Genomic DNA, 16,167 nt, shown 5'->3' on the forward strand with positions numbered 1-16,167 from the left:
TTACATCTTGTCCATTTCACATCTTGGTTTATTTAAGCAAAAATATGAAAAACAGTACATGAGTTTAAACTAAAAGAGAGGAAACTTCATCAATGGAAAATCCAAGAAAAGCTGCTTCCAGAGCCGCCCACACTGAGCGAACCAAAGCTGGACGAAAAAATAAAAGTCTTTATAAACACTGATTAGCTGTAAAAACCTGAACTGGAAATCTGAATTTATTTCTCATCACCACTGCCCGGTGTAACGTGTTTGTTTCAGTGAATAGATCCATTAGTGGAGTTGCAGATGATGTGCCTTGATGTAAAAATCCTCCATTCTTAGCTCAAGACTTCTGCATTCAATTATGTATAAAAGCTTTTAAAGTAAAAGCACTCATTTTGCAGAATGAACGTTTTGTAATCATTATTAGTTTTTCATATTTATTAAGATTATCATACTACTGTTGCTGGAACTGTTTAATAAGTATATTTTAGTACAAAATGCAGTGTTTTCTCTGACTTGTAGCGGAACAGAAAATGGAAATAGTTTAATTAGTCAAGTCAGAAGACTGAACCTTTAAACCTCAGTTAGTTTCTTCACATTCTTCTTCACTGTTGGTTCATTTTTCACTGCAACATAAAGTCCTGCCCCTCTTTGAAAACAGCGCAAACACAACTCTGAAATGTTTCTGGTGTGGAACGACAGAGTAAAGATGCCATAAATCAAACAAAAAGACAAAAAAATTATTTTGTTACTGATTTTGCAACAGTTTAAAAACTAATGGAATCAACATGGAAGATATTTTCCAAGTTCCCTCAGGTGTTAGCAGCAGTGAGGTGGCTCTCCATGCTAAAAATATTTCACTACTTACGTTATAAATTTGTGTAAACACTGCCTGCAGTTAAAATGTGTGCAACTTAAAAGTCCCTGAATTATTGTCATGTGACTGTCGCTCGACGCTTAATCATGAATAATAACTTTTCGGTTGCATTGAAGAACACAAAACTTTTTTGTTTTTTACAGCATTTTATTGTTGCAAATTTTTAAATGATGCATTTAGATTTTTTTTTTTTCAATATTGTGATTTTGAAGCTTAGATTTGCCCACAGGGCCATAAATCACACATGATCAGTTCAGTGATCATTGGAAAGTTAAAAATCAGATGATTCTTTGTTTTTGCTGATTCTTGCTCTGACAAATGCTGTGAAATTGGTAGTTTTTTTAAGAAGCTAAAATGCCTCCCGGTGGGGTTTTAGAGTTCAGAGGGTTGCAAATATTCGCATCTCGGCACTTCAGAGCTCCTAATATCCCTGAGAGACACCCGAGTCAAGCAGAAGTCCTTTGAAATTGCACTTAAACTGCATTTGATGAATGTACTGTCCACCACCGGACACCGCTCCCCGCTGTGCATCCCGCAGAGATTCCTTCCTCCCACTTCCCCTCCCTTTCTTTATTCCCCATTCGATCCAAAATGGCCGCCACATTACGTCACCCCCCACTTTGCCTCCTACAGGTGCTCAGACGGAGCGTCGGAGCCACAATGGCGTCCGGGGCTTTATGGAGCACCTTTGGCAGCTGTAAGCCCCCCCGTGGTAAGGGGATTATTCAGTGTTTGGCCGACACATGGTGATCTCAGCACCTCCTGATTGGATTGCAATAATCCCTTTACACAGCCACAAAACCCTATTACCCCGGCATTAGAGAGGCAGAGGGAGGGTAGGGGGTGGAGGGCGGGCGTTTGTAGTTGTTTCTGTGTGCGTTTTTGAATGTATGCGGCGTGTTTCGATGGGTTTCTGTGTGCAGGCCTTCCCGTCGCCTTCATGTATTTGCTTTTTGCAGCGTGTGGGTGAGCAGCTTCGTTTCGTGACCTCATGAAAACCTTTATATGTGGTTTTTTCGCTTCAAATGTGTGCGTCTCCTTCATGTGCGCCGATAAGCGCTGTGTGCAGGTGGAGGGTCGCAGCTCGAGCCCTTCCTGTTACATCACCGCTGCTTTTAGCCGCTCCGAGACAAATATAATGGTGGAGCTGATACTACAGCGAGGGAAGGCTGCCGTTTGGCTGCATGTGAAGCGCTACATGAAGCAGTTAGCTGGCTAAATAACAAACAAAGACTCCAACTACCAGATGTAAGATAAAACACCCGAACCCACCACACCGCACGTATGCCCTTCCATTTTTAACAAACTCAACTCATTTTAGCAGAGAGCCATTAGGCTCTTTTTTTTCGGGCACTAATTCTGATTAAGATCGGCCCCATTTGTAACTGCCACCATAAATCATCGCCGGAGCCATTTAAAGAACCGCACCAGCTCGTTCCGTTCCCTTCATCCATTATGAACCGTCTCCATGTTTGGTGTGCTGATTTTCAAGCCTATGAAAAAAAAACCCAAAGCAGATTCTGGCTCACAGTGACTTCTTATGGTCTCATGCCAACTTCATTAGCTGGTAATTGATCAAAGTCTTGTTGCCGTCTTTAATTATACTTATAATAACTGTATGTATGTACGTACACTACTGTACAAAAGTTTGGGGTCACCCAGACAATTTCATAGTGAAAACTCACACTTTTATTCATGTGCTAACATAACTGCAAAGGGTTTTCTAATCATCAATGAGCCTTTCAACACCATTAGCTAACACAATGTAGCATTAGAACACAGGAGTGATGGTTGCTGGAAATGTTCCTCTGCACCCCTATGGAGGTATTCCATTAAAATTCAGCTGTTTCCAGCTACAATAGTCATTTAACACATTCACAATATCTAGACTGTATTGCTAATTCATTTAATGCTATCTTCATAGAAAAAAAATGCTTTTCTTTCAAAAGTAAGATCATTTCTGAGTGACCCCAAACTTTTGAACGGTAGTGTAGGTAATGGTGAGGCTGAAACTCGGCATTGGTGCAAATAAACTGGATTTTAAAAAACTGGATTAAATCTGGTAGTTTATTGATTACCTTGACAGTTTTGGCGAGAGGTCTCACCAAACTGTCAAGGTAATAAACACCTGAACAAAAGAACTCAAAACTACTGCATCAATAAGAAGACATGATGATCGTTTTTGAGTGGATTGAATCTGGGATTTAATGCATTATTTTGTTATTGTTTATGTGGAAGCTCACCCAAGATTTTCATCTTTCTTCTAACAATTGACAGATTTTTGAAGGATTACTATAAAATAACTTAAATTGTGCAGTTTTATTGCCTGCAAATGCCCAAGATTACACCAGCACAGACTAAAACAAATAGAATTACGCTTGTTTTCCTTTAATCCTCCACATTGGACACCAAAGTGTGTGCAAGCACAGGAAGGAAACCTCAGATCTGTTTAGTTGTTTAACAAAAAAAAAAAAAACTGCTACTCCATCTGGTGCTCCGCTGAGGTTTAAATAAACAGATTGTCATCCAAGTTTAATAAAGTTATTTAGTAAGTTCAAAAATCACAGGCTCACATGTGAAATGGGACAAATCAAGGGAAGCATGAATGGAGTGATGATGGTGCACCTGTTGTTTCATCCAGATAAGGAAAGAATCTGATACAGAAACGTAACAGGAAATCTGTGTTTTCCCCTTCAGTCCTACATGGAGGACCACCTGAAGAACAAGGACCGTCTGGAGAAGGAGTGGGAGGCGCTGTGTGCCTACCAGGCCGAACCCAACGCCCGCACCGTCGGCCTCAAGGACGGCAACGCCAAGAAGAACCGCTCAGCTGCTGTTGTGGCGTGTGAGTGACGAACTTCCACTTGTTGCATAAGGCCTTGGCTTCGTTGGTTTTCTAGATGCTAATGTTCTTTAAATTCTGAAAAACGACGCCTTTTAGGGCATCTACAGCTCCGTCAGTTCTGCATTTTAAGCTAGAAACCTCTTTGACCGAGTCTCCAGATTCCAAAGCACCAAAAGCTTTTGGGTTCCTTCAAGAGGTTGTTCCATGATTTTACCAACTTTTTGATGCAGGAGAAAGTGCAGATATCTCAAAAACCCAATCAGTAGTTGCCACCATCATCTCACAAGTCAAATTAATTTCAGCCGCTGTAAGTTTATGCATCTATGAACCCTAAAATAAGTTGAAAAATGGATGGTGTGGTGCCTTATGGTGAATAGAAGTCAGTGAGACTGTGATGATGTTGGTTAGTATTCACAGTGTAAATGTACAGGTCATATACATGCAAATACTTTCTTTCACATTTTGATTTTAGCAAAGTTTTGGGTGCATATTCAAAACTAAAGGCTGCCATGTTTAGCAAAATAAAAGCCTCAGACAGAGTAAGATGGGATGATGTCTTCCTGGATGGAGCTCAGAAAATCCTGGATTCAGAGTGGAACCAAAAACTTTCAGCTGCTTTCAGTTCTCTAAACCCTGCAGCTTCACTCTGGGCACCTTCTCATCAACACTCCCGTTCATTCAGAGCCCCGGCTTCTATTATCAGAAGGCGGGAGCAGATGCAGCGAGCAGAAGGGTTGTAAATTAGTTTTCTATTAAAGCTCTCCTGCACCGACCTCATCAATGATTAAAAATTTCTAAGCTTCTGTGGAAATAGCCCATCTAAAAAAGTGCTGTCCCATTCTCTGCACCGGGCCGAGGCTTAATGAAATCCAGGTTGTCAGCAGGCAAAGCAGTTTGTCAGGAATAAATTGTGCTTCCTATTTGAAGCACCACTGGGTTCTCCAAAAAAATCTGTTTTGGTGCTATCAGTGGAGTGAAATGTAGAAACTAGCAGAGTTTTTCCTTCTCAAAAAGAGCGATGATGAGGAGCAGAAGCTCCAGTGTTGAAATTCAAAACCAAAATACACTTGATGCGGAATGTGTGTACCGATGGCAGGACCTGGACTGTTGTTTCTATTGTATTTTTGAAAGCTTTTGAATCCCCATAAGGCTTTAATGTCAGTTTTGCACCCAGACTTTCAGAATTTATCTCCACAGAGTGTAAAATCTGGTCTGAATTTGTTAGAAGTGCCTTCGAGACAAGGGAAGTTAGTGAAATGTGTTCAAAATTGTCTTTATATCTCCCACTGGTTTTTACTTAATCCTTAAAAACTCTTCTCTGTGTAGCTAAATCACATCTAGAAGATATTTTTCAAAGGAAGTCATCCCTTTTTGCCTTAAAATGGCTTCAATGTAACTCGCTACAGCCCAAGCACACCAGCTCACTTCTCAGCTTTGAACACTTTAAAACCACTCTAAGCTCAATGTCACGTTGTAATATTGGAGTAATTCAGGTTTAAAATGAAATAAAATAAGTCCGTCTTAACTTCAAAGTGGGAAAGCTTGCAGCGTTACAGCAGCAAAGGGGGCGCTGCAAAGAAATATGCACAAGTATTGATGATGCTTTACAGATTTATGTAAGAATTCAGATATTTCACAGATTCCACTGAATGTAGAAAGTAGTAATATTGCACAGAACTATTCTTTAGGAAGCAGTTTTTCTAGATGTAGAAAAAAAATCTAAGTGCTTTTACAGTTTTGTTCCATTTGAAAACCTCAGAAGTCGTCTGTGTTTCTGAGACTGTCGTCAGTCCACTGCAGCTTCAAGGTGGAAATACAAAAAGATTGATTGTCTTTTTCGTGTTTTAACAAAGTAAAACATTGATTTTTGCCTCTCAGACCAGCAGTCAGTGCACTTTTCCTTTAACCACAATTACACACGTGGACAAAATTGTTGGTACCCCTCAGTTAAAGAAGGAAAAACCCACAATTCTCACTGAAATCACTTGAAACTCACAAAAGTAACAATAAATAAAAATTTATTGAAAATTAAATAATCAAAAACAGCCATTACTTTTGAATTGTTGATTAACATAATTATTTAAAAAAACAAACTAATGAAACAGGCCTGGACAAAAATGATGGTACCTCTATAAAAGATTGAAAACTATTTGACCAGAGTGACATGATTAACTCAGGTGTGTCATTTCATTGACATCACAGGTGTTTCCAAACTCATAATCAGTCAGTCTGCCTATTTAAAGGGAGACAAGTAGTCACCCTGCTGTTTGGTGAAAAGGTGTGTACCACACTGAACATGGACAACAGAAAGCGAAGGAGAGAATTGTCCCAGGACATCCGAAAAAAATGATAGACAAACATCTTAAAGGTAAAGGCTATAAGACCATCTCTAAACAGCTTGAAGTTCCTGTGACAACAGTGGCTCATATTATTCAGAAGTTCAAGACCCACGGGACAGTAGCCAACCTCCCTGGACGTGGCCGCAAGAGGAAAATTGATGACAAATTGAAGAGACGGATCGTTGGAATTGTATCCAAAGAGCCCAGAGCAACCTCCAAAGAAATTAAAGGTGAACTCCAAGGCCAAGGTACATCAGTGTCAGATCGCACTATTCGTCGTTGTTTGAGCCAAAGTGGACTTCATGGGAGACGACCAAGGAGGACACCACTGCTGAAAAAAACTCATAAAAAAGCCAGACTGGAAATTGCAAAAATGCATGTTGACAAGCCACAAAGCTTCTGGGAGAATGTCCTTTGGACAGATGAGACCAAACTGGAGCTTTGTGGTAAGGCACATCAACTCTATGTTCATAGACTCAAAAACCAAGCATACGAAGAAAAGAACACTGTCCCTACGGTGAAACATGGAGGAGGCTCAGTAATGTTTTGGGGCTGCTTTGCTGCATCTGGCACAGGGTGTCTTGAAAGTGTGCAAGGTACGATGAAATCTGAAGACTATCAAGGCATTCTGGAGAGAAATGTGCTGCCTAGTGTCAGAAAGTTTGGTCTCAGTCGCAGGTCATGGGTCTTCCAACAGGACAACGATCCAAAACACACAGCCAAAAACACCCAAGAATGGCTGAGAGAAAAGCGTTGGACTATTCTAAAGTGGCCTTCTATGAGCCCAGATCTGAATCCCATTGAACATATGTGGAAGGAGCTGAAACATGCCATTTGGAGAAGACACCCATCAAACCTGAGACAACTGGAGCTGTTTGCTCATGAGGAGTGGGCCAAAATACCTGTTGACAGCTGCAGAACGCTCATTGACAAATACAGAAATCGTTTAATTGCAGTGATTGCCTCAAAAGGTTGTGCAACAAAATATTAAGTTATGGGTACCATCATTTTTGTCCAGCCCTATTTCATTAGTTTGTTTTTTTAAATAATTATGTTAATCAACAATTCAAAAGTGATGGCTGATTTTGATTATTTAATTTTCAATAAATTTTATTTATTGTTACTTTTGTGAGTTTCAAGTGATTTCAGTGAGAATTGTGGGTTTTTCCTTCTTTAACTGAGGGGTACCAACAATTTTGTCCACGTGTGTACAAAGCTAAATACAAGCACCATTATTTAAAAAAAACCACAAAAAATAGAACCATTTTGTCATTTTATCACCAGTTTTATAAGATGACTGCACCCAGACTTTCAGAATTTCTCTCCACAGAGGATAAAGTCTGTTATGAATTTCTTAGAGGTGCCTTCTAGATGAGAAAATTACAAAATCACTTCAAAATGTTTGTTTCAACATCCTTCTATATGCAGAAATTCAGATATTTCACAGATTCCACTGAGTGTGGAAAGGAGTAATATTGCACAGGACTCTTCTCCGTGAAGCAGAATACTGATATTGCACAAATTCTTGTATAAGTAGAAAATGTTTATATTTTTAGAGTTTTGTTCATATGAAACCTCAGAAGCCTGAATCTGTGTTTCTGAGACTGTAATCAGCTCACTGCAGCTTGAAGGTGGAAATATGAAAGCACTGATTTTTTGCTCATGAGACATCTGCCATCATATAAAAAACACATTTTAACTCAGTAAAACCTTGATTTTTGACCCTCAGACAGCAGTCAATGAGAGCTTCCTTCAAAGTTGATTTTAACACTGAACACAACAACCATCATTAAGCCTTTGATGCACAACGTGGGTCAAGAGATACACATTTTCCACTGAATATGGGTCACGTTTTGGCCCATGTTGTGCCTCAAAATGATCCTTTTCCACCAGCACCTACTCAGCTCGACTGTACTCGGTTTGTGAGATTTTCCATTAGGATGTAGTACCTGGCACTAGGTACTATTTTAGTACCTACTCGGCCGGGGTTCCAAGCGAGCTGAGTCGAGCCGATTATGTCACGTCTACAGAGTGCAGACCACTGATTGGACAGGGAGTGACTGCACTACACAGCATACATATTTTAATACCTAATAGCAACAAATTGCAGCCACTACAGGGTTATGCACGGGACTGATATACAATAACTAGCAAACTAGCATTAGCTTACCCTCATTCGTCGTCTAGTTCGTATCCTCCTGTCTTGGGATTGATACTGCTGTATCACCTCCAAAACTGTCCTGTCCTGTTCTCCTGAGTCTCCAGGACTCATCGCCCTCAGCTTTCTTAGAGTCTCTTCTTTTACTTTGAATCTGACAAAAAGACATAGACCAAGCAGCAGGTATAGCATCGCCTCGTTGGTCGGGCTGCCATGCTGTGACGACTCCACCCACAATGACGAGGTGGTACTCAATGGAAAATGACCTAAAACGAGTCGAGTCGAGTAGATGCTCGTGGAAAAGCACCTGAAGGGTTAACAAAGTACCAAAAATGGCACCATTTTGTCATTTAAACATGAGGAAGTTCTGTTGATGTATAATCTCTCTACTGATGGCAGCACCTGGACTTTGGAATCTTTTGAATCTCCATGATGCTTTATCACCAGTTTTATAAGACGGCAGCACCCAGACTTTCAGAATTGATCTCCACAGTGTGTACAGTCTGCTGTGAATCTCTACAAGAAAAGTTACAAAATCTCTTCAAAATGTTCGTTTAAACGTCATTCTGTATGCAGAAATTTTGATATTTCCCAGATTCCACTGAGTGTGGAAAGTAGTGATACTGCACAGATTCTTGTATATGTAGAAGAAATTGAATTACAGAGTTTGTTCCATATGAAAACTTCCAAAGTCTGAATCAGTCTTTCTGAGACTGTCATCAGTCCACTGCAGCACCAAGGTAGAAATATGAAAGGATTGATTGTCTTTTTTGCTCGTGAGAAATCTTCCATCACATAAAAACTCATTTAACTAAGTCAGAACCTGATTTTTGTCACTGGTGAGTTTGTCCTGTCTGACCAGAAGTCAATATAAGCTTCCTTTAGCCATGGTTAGATATTACACAGTAAAAAAAATACCAAAAGTGGAACCATTTTGTTCTTTAAGCATGAGGAAGTTCTGTTGAAGTATAATCTGTCTACCGATGGCAGTACTGGCAGTACCTGAACTTGTGTTTTTGGAATCATTTGAATCTCCATGACACTCTATTATCAGTTTTATAAGACGGCTGCACCCAGACTTTCAGAATTTATCTCCACAGAGGCTAAAGTCTGCTATGAATTTCCTTCTAGAAAATTGCCTTCTAGACAAGAAAAGTTACAAAATCAGTTCAGAATGTTTGTTTCAACATCCTTCGAAGTGCAGAAATTGTGATGTTTCACAGATTCCACTGAGTGTGGAAAGTAGCGATTATTCTACATGAAGCAGAGTTTGATATTGCACAGATTCTTGTATATGTAGGACAAAAAAAGAGATTTTTACAGAGTTTTGAAAACCTCAGAAGTCTGAATCTGTGTTTCTGAGACTATTTGCTTCACCTGATTTAGCATTATTTAAATCCTTTGAATCTCTGGAACACTGTATTACCAGTCTTATAAGGCGACTGTACGCTGACTTTCAGAATTCATATAAATTATATTTAAAATGTGATATCTGTGATAAGTTCATTAGACGAGAAAACTTTGTGAAATCCCTTCTGATTTTCCTCGTCAGCTACTTCTGTTCTGACCCGAAAACAACCTCGCTTGAGTGAAGAAAACTGAACACTGAGCAGAATCCCTCGTCACCACGCATGAAGCAAGGCAAACCAGAGAGAAAACGTGCTGAATTCTTCCTTTTTCTGTTCCAGATGATCACTCCAGAATCACCTTGAAGGTGGAGAACAGCCAAGGCAACTCTGATTACATCAACGCCAGCCCCATTGTAAGTACCTCCTCTGCATTCTGACTCTGCTTTCACGCCGCCGCCACGCCAGACTCCCAGCGTCCCCACGGGGCGTCGCAGAAACAGAGGCAGCCTACCGTTGTCCAATATAAATTTTGATGCAACGCTTGCTTAGCTTCGGCGGCGGCGGCCTCGCGCTGTGTGTACGTTCCGCGCCATGAATATTAATGATCGTTATACAGCAAACACCCCGGGCGAGTGTTTCGCTCGGGAAGGTGTGGGAAAGGACATGCGCGCCGCTCTCGGCTCGCTTCTCATTTGCGAAAACAAAATTGATCCGCGGGGTCTTGGGAAATGATTGTTTTTGACCTTGGGTTATGCTAATTTGACACTACTTTGTGTTTACTGTTCCGGTGCGCTCGGCCTGCTCTCGACACGCTGCAAAAAAAGAGCAGAAAAGAAAAAAAAGAGTCTGTAGGAAGGAGAGGAGGGGGAACAAAAGAGCCTCGTGGATTCAGTAAGTGAGTGTATCAATTTGGAAACCGGTGTTGGAATAGTAGCTTTACGTCTCCCTCGAGGCAGATACAGTGGTATTCCATTAAAAGCAACAGAAACGCCATGCATTTCAAATCCGGGCGTCGCACCAAGAAGTGGTAGAGTGTGTGTGTGTGTGTGTGTGTGTGTGTGTGTGTGTGTGTGTGTGTGTGTGTGTGTGTGTGTGTGTGTGTGTTCGTGAGCGAATCAAAACTACACGGGAACAAAAGAACAACCTTGTCAAATGTCACAAACGCACGAATGCAAAAACGGACACGATGCACATGTGGCTGCACGCCAACACACCGTTGGACGTGAAGCGCAAACACCCACGCACACACGCAAAAAGCACGACTGTCACGCCTGCATCCCCGCCTCCCACGCACACGCTAATATTAGAGAACGAATGCATGTTAATGTGTAGCTATTTAGAGGAATCTCCTCTGCAGACGAGACGTTCGGGACGTCGTTTTGCTGCTGCTGCTTCACCAGACCGTTAGGTAGATCATTTGTTATTAGCAGGTGTGTCGCTTGTAATTCCCAGAAATTTGTTCTGGTTTTAAAAACATCAATGCATTCCCAGACTTGAAGAGTTCATGAAAGACTTTTTCAGTTTCCTGCCACAACAAAGACACCAAAAGCTTGAAGTTTATTCAAACTAAAATACTACTTTTTGTCAAAGTTCTTCTGGGTTTCAAGGTTTATTCCATCAAGAATGCTATTTTCCGTCAAATTACTTGCAAATTTTCAGGTTTATTCCATCAAAATAGTACTTAAGGTTAAGTTTTTAAGGTTTATTCAACCCAAAAAGAGTATTTTTTGCTGAAGGACAGAGAGTTTCAAAGGTTTATTCTACCTAAATCATAGATTGTAAGCAACAAGTATTGGGTTTAAAGGTTTTTTTTTCAACTCAAAATTACTTTCTGTCAAAATGCCTGTGGGTTTACAGGCTGATTAAACCATAAATCTGACTTTCTTTTCAAAGACATATCATTTTAAAGGTTTGTCCCACCTAAATAGTATATTCTAATTCACAAGTTAGGTTTTTTACGGTTTATTCAACCCAAAATACTACTTTCTGTTTAAGGACATACAGTTTTAAAGATTTATTTCACCTAAATAATGCTTTGTGATGAGCAGGTTCTGGGTTTAAAGGCTTATTCAACCCAAAATTCTACTTTCTGTCCAAGTACTTATGGGTTTAAAGTTTTTTTTCATCCTGAAATGCTTATTTCTGTTCAAGGACATATGCTTTTAAAGGTTTGTCCCACTTAAATAGTGCTTTTTAACTGACAAGTTAGGTTTTTAAAAGTTCACTCTACACAAAACTCACTTTCTGTTCAAGTACTTATTGGCTTAAAGGATTATTCTACCAAAAATTCTACTTTTTCTCACAGTATCTGTGGGTTTAAAGGTTTATTCTGTCCTAATAGTACTCTCTTGCTTGTGTTTCTTACTATTTGTAATTTTACTATCTCTAAATGTCCTATTGTGTGTTGATGTCATTACATACTAGAATAGAAAATGAAAGTTTCCTTTAACTGTCCTGTCACAATTAAAAATAACACGTTTGCCCTCTTTTGCTTAAACAAAACACAGGTGATGTACATATGCACATAGTCAATCACTGAGTTGCACAAACTTACTCACAAACACAATCAATCACTCACTTTCTCCTTTAACACACACTGTTAGTCCAAAACAGACTCAATCAAACGCTCACACACACTTCCTAAGACATAATCAATCACCCACGAACCGCTCAATCACGCGTCCACACACACTTCCACTCACTGGGATGCGTGTCGCGTGCTGATAACGCCGAGTTTAAATCAGCCTCGCAGCCTTTATTGACACTTAAATTGACTTTTTTTGATTAAAGATTTACAAGAGTTGCACTGAAGAAAGTGGGAAAGACTACAAACGATTTCATCTCCACTCACTTCAGCCTGGCAGCAACTTAATGCAGAGTAAAAATAACACTTTTGGAAACTTCACTGGGAATTTTAATTAAATGTACTTTTTCCATATAGAAAAGAAAAAATAAGTCATAGAATTTAAACTGCTGTTTTAGCTTAAAATCCTTCTCTGGTTCTGATTTAATCCCTAAAAGCTCATCTCTGCGTCTCAAAAACACCTATTTTGGAGATATTTTTCAATGGAGCTAATTCCTTTTTGCCTTAAAATGGTGTAGATGTAACTTTACATCATTGCTTGGACAGGAATTTTCAGATCTGTCAAGTCTCTGCTTATTTTTGTACACGAGCTCACCTGCAACTTTAAACACTGTAAAGCTGCTATAAGCTGAAGAGTGACAAGTTGTAATAATATGTAGTAATTCAAGATTAAGATGAGATAAGATAAGCCTCTCTTAATCCTTACGCTAGCAGTAAAGTGCAAAAATGTTGGAACATCAGTTGTAAAGCGTAAAAATAAACAAAAAATATTCGTAAATGCTGCTGATATTGTGCCGATTCTTCTACATATGGAATTTGGTAAATGCAGAAAAAATGATATTGTACAGAGGCATTATTTTGTTGCATAATATTAATAGTAAATAAATGATAATAACAATAATAATAAATACTCACAAAAAAATCTGGACAACACCAGATATAATAGTAAAATGCCACATCCAAGTAAGGGAACAAACAAGTGGAGTAGAAGAAAATAAAGAAAATAAAACCACAAGCACAAGGCTAAAAATGATAATAATAGTCGGAATAGTAAATAAATGAAATAGATACACAGGGAAGTAAATGAAGTGTAAATAGAATAAAATGAACAATGCAATAAATAAATAAAGTTAAAAACAAAACAATTACGAGATAAATAGATAATAATGATAGGAGTAAATAAATAGAAAAATAAAAATAGCAAAAAATCTGAATATGAAAACTTCAGAAGTCTGAATCAGTGTTTTAAAGACTCACTGATACGCTGCAGCTTTAAGGTGAAAATAACGAAGCACTGACTGCTTTTTTCACTCATATGCCTTCTAACATATAAAAAAGCCCATTTTAACCCAATAAAAACAAATTTTTTGTCACTTGTGAGTTATCTTTTACTACTACTACTAATGATGGTAGCAATACTAATACTAATAATAACAACATTACCAATAATAAGAAGAAGATAAAGAAGGATAAAGCCACGTGTCCACTAGATGCATTTTTTTCCCTGCATGTAAATGCATCTGAAAATGGTCACAAGCGGGCCACCACATGGTCACATGACCACGCTTTCAGCTTGACAGTCCAGCAAACTTTCTCTTTTATTTTGAAAACACTTCAGCGAAAAGTTTTCTGAAAGCATTTGAGGTGAGAAATAAGCTGTGCAGCAGCTGAATCTGTCGTTTTAGTTCAACAACAGCTATTTGGACATTTGACGAAGTTTCACGACGCGTGAGATCTCCACGCACCACATCAAATTTGCATAAAGTAGAAGTTGAGTCTACTTTATGCCAACGCACCTCAACCAGACTAGCATGCAGCATGCGGTGTGTTTTGAGCTGTAATCTGGAGTGTTTAGCCGGAGAGTGCCGCAGCTGATTCGCATAAAGTGGACTCAACTTCTACTTTATGCAAATTTGATGCGCTGTGCGGAGATCCGACGCATCGCAAAACTTTTGTCAAACGTCAGAACTAGCCGTCGTTGAACTAAAACAAGGACAGATTCAGCTGCTGCACAGCTTATTTCTCACTTCAAATGCTTTCAGAAAGACTTTTCGCTGAAGTGTGTTTGAAGTAAAAGAGAAAGTGTGCGACCGAGCCGCCATGTTGGCCCGATGCATCTGCCGGACTGAAGCTGAAAGCGCGGTCATGTGACCATGTAGTAACCCACTAGTGACCGTCCACCATGCAGGCGATTTTCAGATGCGGTGCGTTTACCTGCGGGAAAAACACATCTAATGGACACGTACCTGAAGAAGAAGAATGCCAGATTTAGTAATAAAATATTTATCGGTCTATGTGGCTAAAAGACACAGAAAAAGGCCAACAAAGGCATTAAAAGCAACAAGAAGTGCCTGTTAAAGATGCAGTTTGTGTTTCTAACAGAACAGCAGCGGTAGTGTTATTTCCTAACATGTGGACTCAGGTTACAGCTGATCCGTCTGTCACGTGTCAGACCGGAGCAACAGTCGGCTTCGTCGTCAAACTTCATCACACTGATTCCTTCCCTCCGCAGGAAAGACAGGAAGCCAGTAACGGGGATAATTACACTTGTCACAGCCTCCACTCTTGTTCCTCGTTAGCGGCAGCGTGTGAAGGAGAGCCAGACAGTTGTCCTTTTGCAATGTCGTTAATGTCGGCCTTCAATTCTGGAGACGTCGGGAAGCATCGTGTCTCCGCTCAGAGTGAAGGCAGAACTGAATCCAAAGAGAGGCGTTCAGTCTGCAGCTTTCCTCGTCTCGTGACTTTGCATTCTCTCTCCATTTTCTCACCTTTGTGTCTTCCTCGTTTTCTTCCTCCCTCACTGTCTGTCCTGGTCCTTCTCTTTTGATTTCCTCGACCCCAGTAGTATTTCTGCTCATTTACTCTTCTTTCTCCCAGAACTGCGTCATTGTCAGGATGGAGAATCAGTCTAAAATTAATTGTATACAAAGTTGGAGTAAAATAATTAAGTAAAAACATAACACATAACACTGAAAATATAGCGTAAGATGGGGAAAACCATTTTCCAAACACAGAGGCAAAACAATGTTTTTAATAAATGGCAGTAGAAAAATAAAAATGACAAACTGTGTATCCAGCGTGATTCCAATATAAACAACATGAAAAGAAAGAAAAATGATTTTGTTCATATGTCTTTGAAAAGGTAATTATAAGTACTGAAAAACCTAGAGATAATCCAGATGTCATGATCAGAATAACATTTAGTTGCAGTGAGGTATCAGTGCCACATTCCTCCTGCCCAGCCAAGTGTTTGATTCTGCCGTTTATGTTCCACACAGTCAAACCCGAACCCGAACTAAACATGTAGACATTTAAACTGAACATATTTCATCATCAGACTGCAGAGATTTGTTCGATTCAGCCACAAGAAAGTCAGTAAAGATCAAACTCTGATGTTGCATTGCTATAAAAAACAGTCCAAAATATGACACAGAATTCAAAATGGCTGACTTCCTGTTGTGTTTTGGGTATTTGTGCAAGAGGCTTTTGTGTGCGTCCTGATGTGTTATAGATGTGTATAACATTTCGTAGCTGTAGGTGAAACGTGGGTCGGGGGCTGAATTTTCACGGGGCGTGAATGAGTCATTTTGCCTCATACGTGTGTATTTCCCTTTAAATATCAACACTTTTTGCCAGTCCTGATGGTGTGCACATTTTCAAGTATTTTTAGGGCCTCAAAAAATGCATTTCTTCCATTCAAAAAAGACCATACGAGAAAAAACCCAAGCATTATATGAGGTTCCTTACAGTGCTGGTGCTTGGACCCTAATTAACGGACCAAAACCCACATGTAATAAGAGTTGTCCTCCTATTTTAGTGAATCATCCTTAAAGACGCCTGCAGCTGCTCTTCCTCCACAGCCGTAAATGTTCTTTAATGAGTCCCTGCTAGCACTTCACCTCTTCCCTCTCCAGGTGACTCCGTTTTAAGTTCATTAGAAGCGCATTATTGTTTGGCATTCACAAAAGGAACAGAGAGGAAAAGCCCCAGAAATTGTCTGTCTTCCCTCCGTCGTTACTTCCAGCTAAATTGG

At 39.7% G+C, this 16,167-nt stretch overlaps 1 protein-coding gene across 2 annotated transcripts in view; it reads left to right on the top strand.

The window, feature by feature from the left end:
- LOC110963949 (receptor-type tyrosine-protein phosphatase N2-like) overlaps positions 1 to 16,167 on the top strand; it is a 280,181-nt gene that overhangs the window by 220,926 nt on the left and 43,088 nt on the right. For both annotated transcript variants that reach the window (XM_051953002.1, XM_051953003.1), the window contains 2 exons: positions 3,557 to 3,704; positions 9,890 to 9,963. In XM_051953002.1, the coding sequence (XP_051808962.1) occupies positions 3,557 to 3,704; positions 9,890 to 9,963 (222 nt within the window). The remainder of the gene's footprint in view (positions 1 to 3,556; positions 3,705 to 9,889; positions 9,964 to 16,167) is intronic.

Source organism: Acanthochromis polyacanthus, chromosome 9, assembly GCF_021347895.1.
Source record: "Acanthochromis polyacanthus isolate Apoly-LR-REF ecotype Palm Island chromosome 9, KAUST_Apoly_ChrSc, whole genome shotgun sequence".
In the NCBI taxonomy this organism is placed as follows: domain Eukaryota; kingdom Metazoa; phylum Chordata; class Actinopteri; family Pomacentridae; genus Acanthochromis; species Acanthochromis polyacanthus.